Source organism: Cynocephalus volans, chromosome 6 (assembly GCF_027409185.1).
Source record: "Cynocephalus volans isolate mCynVol1 chromosome 6, mCynVol1.pri, whole genome shotgun sequence".
NCBI lineage: Eukaryota > Metazoa > Chordata > Mammalia > Dermoptera > Cynocephalidae > Cynocephalus > Cynocephalus volans.
In genome coordinates this window covers 89,731,912-89,742,066 of record NC_084465.1, presented here as the reverse complement: position 1 = coordinate 89,742,066, position 10,155 = coordinate 89,731,912, and the positions used below count along the sequence as shown (strand labels likewise).

The 10,155-nt window shown below is 57.6% G+C and overlaps 1 protein-coding gene across 1 annotated transcript; it reads left to right on the top strand.

Moving 5' to 3' along the window:
* The first annotated feature begins 5,433 nt into the window (after positions 1–5,433).
* HOXA7 (homeobox A7) lies at positions 5,434–8,596 on the top strand. Its single transcript, XM_063099279.1, has 2 exons — positions 5,434–6,179; positions 7,094–8,596. The coding sequence occupies exons 1-2, from the start codon at positions 5,801–5,803 to the stop codon at positions 7,408–7,410; spliced, it is 696 nt and encodes a 231-aa protein (XP_062955349.1). The 5' UTR covers positions 5,434–5,800; the 3' UTR covers positions 7,411–8,596.
* The last annotated feature ends 1,559 nt before the right edge of the window (positions 8,597–10,155 follow it).

Sequence of the window (10,155 nt, the reverse complement as noted above, 5' to 3'; positions counted from 1 at the left end):
TTTTTTGCGGGTCTGCTCTTTGCACCTTCTTCTTTGGGGCAGGGGAGTCTGGGTAGACTCTCCAGTTGGGGGCCGTACTGGGGTGGGAGGAAAGAACCCCAATTTTGCCTCTGGCGGGCTTTCGGGAGCCAGGACCTGCCGCAGCCAGCCTGGATGGGCCTAAGCTCTTTCAACAAGGCCAGCTGACTGGCCGCGCAAGCAGCGGAGGAAAGCAGGCTGGGAAACTGGGCGGTGAGGCCAGGGCCCCAGCCTTGTGTCTATCTTGCTGGACTGGGGGAAGCCTTTAAGTAGCTGAGCTGGGGTCCCTGGTATCGCTGGTCAGTAGCGGTGGGAAGGCCACTCTCTCACCTTGGTGCCCCAAGAAATTTCCCAAACCCAAGCCCAGAGAGACGCCTGGGGCCTTCCCCGGCAGGGTGCGGGAAGTGGTGAAGTGGGCACGTCTTCAGGAGGCTCTGCAGAGGGAAACAGGGGCCCGACCAGGCCAACGTGCCCGCCCGGGCAAACATTTCGGGGCTTGCAGGGGACCGAAGACCTGCACCCCTGCACCCTCCCACGTCCTGCCAGCCTGGCCCAGGAGAATCCGGGTCTTGCACCAGAAACCTCTCCCGAGCACAAGTCCTGGCAGAGGCCAGGCCAAGGCAACCGATGAGCCCTGAAGCCCCATAAAAGAAAATGAGGGCTGTTACCGTTTATGGGGTGTAAAGAGCTGGGGGGTTGGGGGATGGCCATAACTTCGGAGGACGAGCGCCTTCCAGATGTAGGCTGAGGTTCAACCTCGCTTCTCCCCCCTTTTCTTCTCTTGCTTCCCCCCACCCCCCCCACACACTTCTACAAAGTTGGCTGGGTTCTAACGTGTAAAGGGAGAACCAGGGCGCGAGTAGATGGGACAGCCCCCCCATCCCACCCCCGCCACCAGGTTGGGACGCCCTCTGTTGTTGCAGACAGAAGGAACTTCAAAGAATGGGCAGTAAGGGTGTGCCATAAAGGCCGGGCCTGCGAACTGTCTGGAATTCGGTCCTTAATGAATTTACAACTGTCCAGCCCCAATTAGGATATTCCACCAAAGCCCTTTCATTTGTTAGCTCTGTCTGCAGCCGATAAAGCGGCTGCGGAAACAGCTCTTTTATGGACATTGCCCCCTCCACGGCGTAGATTCCAGGCTCCACGCGGACCCCCAGGGGACTGAGTCTTCGCCTCCCCAACCCCCGCGTGTGCGAAGCGCTGTCCCCCCCCCCCCCCGCCCTCCACCCCGCCTGGTGGTGGCTGCCAAAGTCCCGGCCGACTGGGGCTGCTGAGGCTGCAGTGCCGAGAGAAGGCCAGCAGATGGCAGTGTGGCTCCACGCAAGAGCCGCCCGCGCCGCCATCTCCCGCCGCCGCGACCCTGGGAAGTTCCTAAGATGTCGACTTGACACGAACCTTTCTAGAATGGGAGCCGCAGTTGAGTGTGAAAGCAGTCGTGTATTTTCCGCGCTGCTCATGCCGGGCTAGAAGCCTAGATGCTAAACAAGCAAGCGGCGGGGACTTGCGTGACCCTCAACGGTCGCTCCTCCCTGGCGCTGTCAAGAGGGCCCAGCGCGGTGGGGCTGCGGCTTTCCGGGTGGCTGCGGGGCTGCAGCTCCATGAACGGGTACGGCTCCAGGGTCACCGTCCTCAGCCCGGGACAGACCTCGGGGCGGGGAGGTGTGGGGACCCTGCTGACCAGCGAACCGACACGGGGAGGACCGCCCCCCCCAGAGGGCGTGCAGAGGGCGCATACGGTAGCCTCGGGTCCCTGGAGACCCAGAGACCCCCAAAACCTGCGCCCTGGTTCAGAACCCAGCAAACCAGCACTTGGAGAGAGCGCCAGGACCCCGGGACCCGGCCGACTTGAACTCGTGACAATAAAATTAGGCGGGTGAAAATTGGGCATAACGACATTCTTGGCGAGTGACCAGTGTAGATCTGCCTGCCGAGTTGGCCAGGATGGGGAATCCCGGAGGACAGATAAGGAACCGCTTTGGCTATTCTAAAATAAATGTGATGTTTGAAATAACCATTCTAATAATAGCACCCGAGCTCCAGAGCTGGCGCTCACGTCGTGGAAGCCGCCCTTACTTTCTCTGGCCGCGGTCTTTCCTGGGCTGTAAAGGTACCGAAGCCACTCTGGAGTCCCCCGCTCAGGAGGCCAGAGGGGAGGGGACCCCAATTCGACCACATTCCGGAACCTCTGCGGAGGTGGCCCCGAGCCCAAGTGCAAGGACCAGCGACGGGAGTAGAATGAGTTCAGAGGGAAAACGCAAAAGCAAACAGAAAACCCTTCGAAGCACCCTGGAGCCCTGTGAACACGCCGCACACCGCATTTATTCGGGTCGTGATAGTCTCCACCGAGTCCACAAAATGTTTACAAGCCGCACCTCTGTGCTGTGCACATTGTAAAACCGGGGGCTGGATTTCGGCTGACGTCTCTGCCGGGCGTCTGCTCTCTTCTCCTCTCCTCTCCTCTCCCTTTCCCCCCTTTCCCCCCTGTCCCCCGCTTTTCTCTGTCTATACGAGCACACACACGTTGGTATTACAGACACAAGCCTTCGTCATATTTCTGTATAGAACACACCATATTTCACAGCATTTGATCGTACGAAGGGTTTAATAGCTTCCCCAAGAGTCACCCAGGGCTGTGTATCCAAGCCCCAGACAGAAAGCTCGATTTATGTAACTACAAATAAACGGTGAAGTCACAGATGGGTGGCGGCCGCTTCTCCCCACCGATCACGAGGCCCCAGGTAGGTGCAGGCTGCCCGGGCTCTCGCGGACTGCCCGGCGGGGCCTCCCTCGCCCTTGGCAGGCTGGCGGCTCCCTCTCGGCTGCCCGGGAGCGGCTTCTCCACAGCGGACCTTCGCCCAGGCAAGAGCCCGCGCCGCCCGAGCTCATTTGCACGCGTCGGGGACGGGTCTGTCCCCGCGCCCAGGCTGGGACAGCTCACTGGGTGGAAGACAGACGCGCCGCTCGAGCGAGGGACGCGGGTGGGAACACCGCAGAAGCAAACGGTCAGCCGCCAGGCTCTCCTGCGGGCGCCACTCGCCGCGCGAGCTGGGCTTACGTTCTTAACTGGATTTCAATATACAGGACTACCTGGTAACGAGAAGCAGGGGAGATACACTCTGCCGGAAGATGGGAAGCCAGCTCAAGGAGAACAGGGGGAAAGATCTAAAATTAGCTGGGCTGGTTAGAAACCTGCCTACCTGTGCCCGCTCCAAGTCTAGCGCCAACGAGCATTTCTGTGACTATTATCGATAACGCATAACCCGGTGCATTTGAGTCTTTTCAGTCAAATTAGGGAACCAGTGGCTCGACAACACGCGATTAAAGAGGCCTTATGAAAAGCCTGATTTTGTCAGGCCTTTTCGTTTTAAAATCCTACCCCAGAAGGCAGGAGGGGACAGAGAAGCACAGAAACGAAAGAGAGGTTTCGGTGCCCGCAGGAGGCGGCCCAGTTGGCTGACTAGGCCCAGAAGGTCCGAGGCATTACGGGCAGTATCCGGATCCTCCTTGGCCGGGGCCGAGAGGCAGCGCGTCCTGCCAGAAACGCTTGGACGCGCGCGGGCAAAATCCGGGCAGGGATGAGCCTGCCGCGCGGGCGCTCAGCCCTCCCTTGGCGGGGAAGTGCGTTCCTTCCCCGCGCTCCCCGAAATCGCTCTCCTCTCCTCCTCTCGGGCTGTCGGGTCGCCTTGCTTAGGGCAGGTTCTACTTTTAACACCATCGCTGTGGGACACTCCAGCCGCCTGAGTCTAGACAGACAGCGGCGGCAGGGCTGGGGTCTTTCTCTTTGCGTCTTGCTCTGTCACCCGAGGAACAATTTATTGGTCTAAAGCCGTCTAATTCCGCCTCTTTGATCTCCTAGCCTTCTCCTTGTTTATTTCGTCTTCCTTTAACTTTCTTAGGTTTGTATTTCCTGCCAGAAGGCGATGCTATTTGGAATATTTGGGGTTTTTTTACCCCCTCTATTCCCCATCTGAGATAAAGTATCATCCCTATCCGCCATAAAGGGCATCTCAGGATATTGCCCCCCTATGATCTCTATACCCTGGGGGGAGACCGCCCAGTGCCCACCTGACGTGGCAGCCCGTGCCTCCCCACCCAAGCCCAGGCGGTTCACTAGGCAGAAGCTGGGGCTCCCTTGCATCCTAATCTGATCCCTCCCTCTTCCTTTTGTGCCTTGGGTCCCCCTGAGAGGCTGCAGTGAACAAGGGCGGCTGTACCCTCTGAAAGTGATGGGAAGTGCTTTGTACACAAGGAACCAAACTCTATAATTTAGAGGAGAATTTCCGGGGCAATTCCATTGTGAGGTCGGGTTTATGGTGTGCAATCTAGCTGGGCAGTAAAAGGTGCTGGGCTTCCAGCATGGCCTGGGCAGTTTATGAGGCGTGTAGGGGCAGGGTTCGCCCCCCAGCCTCCACTGAGCGGTGGGCGGCGGGTGCTTGGTCCAACATTGTGCAGGGGCTGGAGGCCTGGGAAGGTAGGTGCCACAAGTTGGGGGCCTGGACGGGAGGGAGTGAGACTACTGTGCGCTCAGCTCTCTGTGAGCCGGTACTTGGAAAGGTGAAGCTGCAACAGCTGGGTGGTCTTTGGGGAGGGGGTCTCCCTATTTGTTTTTGGTGTCTCCAAAAGAAATAGGTCCATAGTGGGCTGCAATTCCCAGGCACCTGGGTCCCCTCTCTCCTTTCCAAATCGGCTCTAAAGCGTGTATTGCTCCCAGGCACCCAGGCTCACGAGGTGGAGGCCCAGGGGCGGCGGGGGTGAAGGCTGCCAGAAACCTCACGGTGATGGGGGTGCTTGGAAAGGTGCAGGGCCCGAGGTTTCTCCAAGCTGCAGGAAAGAGACTCGTCTCCCCATGAGCCAGGAGGAACCAAGAGTTGTGTAGAGGACAAAGGGTGTTCAGCCATTTATTGGGCTGCCGGACGCCAGCCAGGTGCCCACGAGTGAACACACACAGCCTGCAGGGCCGCGGTGTCTGTGAGGAGGGAAGGGAAACCCACGTTAATAAATCTGTTGGCAAATGAGGCTCATTAATAGATAAATATTTCACTGCTTCCTTTAGGGCTGATAAACAGTGGGCCGCCGATTAAGGAAAGGAAGCTGGGAAACGTTGACTTTATTCGAACCACATGGTTCCAGTTTGCGGTGGCGTTCTCGCTGCAGCTGCAAGGGACACTGCGCCTGCCCTGTCTGGATCAGAGTCTAAGTCCGGCCTGTAGCCCGCTGGACCTGGGCTGGTGGGAGACGTGGGCAAAGAGTCGATTTGTCCAATGCCGAGACCTGCCCACAGGCCACCGTGGGGCGGGCGGGTGCGCGGGGTGCAGGTTCCAGGGGCTGGGTCAGCGGACAGGAGAGCGACAGGGAGGATCCACAACCTTGGTCTGGGGTTCACTAATAGGCATGAGGGGGCTGCGCTGGACCGACCCCGAGCGGCGTCCGCAGACCCCAGCGCCTGGGTTGGCGGCCGGCTGGGAGCCCCGGCGGAGCCTCCGGGTGCTTTTCCGCAGAGTGCGCCAGCCCCGCCGGGTACGGGCCGACTCGTTGGTCGCATATTTGAGCCTCTTCCCCTTCCATTCTAGGCGGCCGCGGGCCCCGCGGAGCTAGACCACCTGTGAGGGCTGCTGAGATTGGCCGAGGCGGTCATGTGGGCGGTCACGTGCTGCGGCGAGCTCCGTCCAAAAGAAAATGGGGTTTGGTGTAAATCTGGGGGTGTAATGTTATCATATATCACGCTACCTCGTAAAACCGACACTGAAAGCTGCCGGACAACAAATCACAGGTCAAAATTATGAGTTCTTCGTATTATGTGAACGCGCTTTTTAGCAAATATACGGCGGGGGCTTCTCTGTTCCAAAATGCCGAGCCGACTTCTTGCTCCTTTGCGCCCAACTCGCAGAGAAGCGGCTACGGGGCGGGGGCCGGCGCCTTCGCCTCGACCGTACCGGGCTTGTACAATGTCAACAGCCCCCTTTACCAGAGCCCCTTTGCCTCGGGCTACGGCCTGGGCGCCGATGCCTACGGCAACCTGCCCTGCGCCTCCTACGACCAAAACATCCCCGGGCTCTGCAGTGACCTCGCCAAAGGCGCCTGCGACAAGGCGGACGAGGGCGCTCTGCACGGCCCGGCCGAGGCCAGTTTCCGCATCTACCCCTGGATGCGGTCTTCAGGTAGGCGCAGCCGCTAGGCGGGCCGGGCGGGCTGGCGGAGCGGGCGCGGGGATCGCAGAGCGCGGGGCCTGGGAGAGCGGGGCCAGGCAGCTGCGAGCGGGCGGCCCCGTGACTCCCGGCGGCGCTGCCTTTCTGGTTTTAATTAGAGCCGAGGCGCCATTGCGTGGAGCCTATAGCATTGTATGTAAATGAGGCTCATAAAACTTTTTATGGCCCAATTAATGGGTTTGATCCTCGTAAATTTATTTAACTTAATTTGCCTTGGAATTTTACCATTAAGTTTGTTCGCTATTCTCTCCGCTCTCCATTTCTTCTCTCTCCCTCCCTCCTTCATTTTCTTTCTGCCTGGCTTTTCTTTCTCAAAAGCAGGGAGGACCAAGCCCTCCAAGTCCCCTCATTCGCCCCTGTGCCATGGGGCCATTTCAAGTCGTCGGCCGGGAAGGAACTGGGACAGAGGGTCGGAATGCCCTAGGAAAGTCCTGGGCATGGGGGCGCAGGCTGCTGGGGAGGGTCGCCCACTCCCTAGAAAGGCGGGGAAGCAGTCAGGCTCGCCTCTGAATGGCAAAAGTGTAGCGTCTCCCACTTGCCCACTCTCTATATTTACAATTTCCCTTTGTCAGGGGGAAACAGGACATTGTGGAAGCGTAGCCGGCTGGAAAGGGAGGTTGTAAAGTTGGGATTCTGTGCCTTCGCTCCGTAGAGAGCAGCCTGCCTGTCTGGCACCGCACTTGGGGTCCTCCGCTAACACTCCCCTCCTCCCCAGCGCAGTTCGGGGCGTGGGGCGGAGGGGGACTTGCGCCTGGCTCCGGGAGGGGAGGAAGGTGCAGGCTCTGGGACAGCAGCCTGGCTAACGCACTGTCCTATCGGCGTCCCTGTCTGCTTGTCTGTCTGTCCGCATGTCCGTCTGCTCTCAGGACCCGACAGGAAGCGAGGCCGCCAGACCTACACGCGCTACCAGACCCTGGAGCTGGAGAAGGAGTTCCACTTCAACCGCTACCTGACGCGGCGCCGCCGCATCGAGATCGCCCACGCGCTCTGCCTCACCGAGCGCCAGATCAAGATCTGGTTCCAGAACCGCCGCATGAAATGGAAGAAAGAGCATAAGGATGAGAGTCCGGCCGCCGCCTCAGCCCCCGAGGGCGCCGTGCCTGTCGCTGCAGCCGCCGCCGTCGCCACCAAGGCCGACGAGGAGGATGAAGACGAGGAGGAGGAGGAGGAGGAGGAGGAATGAGGGGCCGAGCCGGAGCCCTGGCTATACCGGACAGTCACAAAAGCTTCTTTAAGAGACTCACTGGTTTTATTTACAAAAATGGGGGGAAATAAAAATAAAATGTAAAGAAAAACAAACAAACAAACCAGTTCTCAACCCGCACCCCACCCACCCCATCACCCACTCCACCACCCACTCCAGCTCCCAACTTTTCTGGACTGAGTGGCCTCTGAGACTGGGTCGCCTTGGGGATCCCCTTTGCCTCCGAGGACAACAGACACCCCCAACCCCCAGCCAGCTGGCCTCCGCGCTGGCGCAGCCAAAATACTACCTAGCACAGGCCTCGGTGGGAGGCACCCCAAACTACCTATGGGCCCAGCCCCAGCGGGCCTCCATTCCCAGGAAGCCCGGACTTATCCCAACACTGGCAGACACCCAGCACCACTTGCCATACCCACAAGAACATGACTCTCAGTACTACCTATTTGCCCCAAACTACCTATTTTGTGCTGGCTGGCTTGCCTGCTACCTACTGCCCACCTCTCCCCAGTCAGGCCCCTGCTGCTTCTGCTTGCAGCCTTTGGGGTCCCTGAGGCTTTGCTGAGAAGACGCTGGGGTCCTGGGACCAGGGCACTGGCTTCTATTTAAATTGAAAAATAATATATTTATTCCAAAGCATTGTAAGTGCTGCAACCTAGAATCCCTCCTTCTCTGGCTTGGGCACCCCCAGGTCAGGCGCATCACCCCTCACTCCTAGAGGGGAGCATTCCTGAGCTGGCTGCAAACCTCTGGATTAGCTTCTGCTTAGTGGGACTGTGGAGATGCTCTCAGCCTCGCTGTCCTCTCCCCTGGCCTCTGTATCCTATTGTTCAGCTGTGTCAAATATGTATACCCTGACTTTTCCTACAATAGAAAATACTGTATATTTGAACAAGATTTTTTTTTTTTTCATATCTGTAGTCTTGGAGCTCATTTGTAGCGCAATGTCTTGACTCGGGAAGGATGTGTTAATGCAGTGACTTTGTAGCATGGTGTGTTGTCTAACTCTGTAGTGGGTGGGGAGGTCCAGTGCCCTCCCCAATGCTCTTCATCACCTTGTGTTGTCCTGTGTCCCCCTCAGTTCCAGCCTGGGGTTCAGGGAAGGCACATTTCCCAGCCCAGTTAACCGTGTTTTATGTAACAGAAAAATAAAGATGGTTGGTGACAAAAAAAAGTGTGCACTGCTTTATCCAGAGTGGCCTGGGGAAGACGAGGTGAGCATGGCTGGAGGAAAAGCCCTGGCTGTGTCTGTGTACCCAAGGAGGCAATGGAAAAGCAAAAATGGAGGGACTGACCTGAGGTCCTGGTGTCGGTGTACATGCATGTATTGGTGTACATGCATGTCACAACTCTTTTTGTGTATTTTTATGTGTGAATTTGTATGCGTATGTATGTGCCTATTTTGTATGTATGTATTTCTGTCTATGTTTGTGTGTATTTTTACATACTTTCATAATTGTGTATATTTCTATATCCATAATTGGGTGTATGCATTTCTGTGTCCATAACTGAGTGTATACATTTCCTTATGTCCATAATTGTATATGTGCCTTTCTCTGTGTAGAGACTTTTGTCTGGTTTTTGTATGTGCACAAGCATCTTCTAGATCCCATGCAAACGGAATCTTTGACAGATTCATTAAGTTCTATGAACCTCCATAAATTCCGTGAGCAAATTCCAAATTCGCCCTTTCCTCTAAGGCTGTGGAGTGGGTTTGGACAAGGGTATTACCCTGCAACTTATCCTGAAATCTGTATGCGCCTTGAACCCGGCCCAGGCTAGAAAATGGGATTCAGGGGCTCTGCCACTGCCCCCTACCCCTCCTTCAGGCGAGGCTCCCCAGGACCCAGCACTGCAGCAGAGGTGTGCGGGGAGGGTATGGGCCGCAGACCCCGGCTGCGCAGTCTCTGCAGAGGCGGCTCAGTGCAGGGAAGGACCGGGGGCTGAGGAAAGGGAGAGGGGCGAGGGGCGGTGAGGACAGCGCACAGCTTCTTGAGCTTGGCCGGCGAAGACCTGAACTCCAGACTCCTGCCTGGGTTGGCTCCGCTTCTTATGGCTCTTTAAATAAAACGGGGCTGAAATGATCTGCAAAACCTGCAGCCCCAACTCGGGGCGGCCTCCGTGGTAAGATGGCGCCGGTGTAAGAGCTGCCTCCTCTTAGTGATGGGGAAAGGGTCATAAATCCGTTGTTGTTTATGAAAATTTACAACTTTGCAATACAACTTTATGAGTTGTTCGGCCCTTCCATTGGCCGCTGTCGGTCATGTGAATGGGAACCGTGAACATGAACTTTTTTATAATTTCCCTTGCGAGAATAGAGCCGCATTCTTTTGCTCCGCTCCGTCCTGCCTGCTTCGGAGCTCTGCCTTCCAGCCCGCCTCGGCTTCGCTTTGTCCGGCGATGGCGAGCGAGGGGAAGCCCTGGCCAGGCCCGACCGGGCCGCTCCTTCTGGAGGTGGGGCGCGCCCAGTTCCAGGCGCCGTGGCGGCCGCTTTGCAACTCGCAACCTGGCTAATTTCCTGCGTCCTCTGGCACCAGGGAAAAGGACAATTCGTCTCCTGGGCTGCCCAAGCGACAGCTGTCAGAGGGACAAGAGCTTCTGGGAACCGCCATCTGAAGGTGAGACATGTGAGGAGGAGACAGGAGCAAAGGTGATGAGGTGGCAGCCGGCGCTGGTGGCGGTGGGAGAGGGCACCCAGGGCGGCTTCGAAGAGGGGCATACTCACCC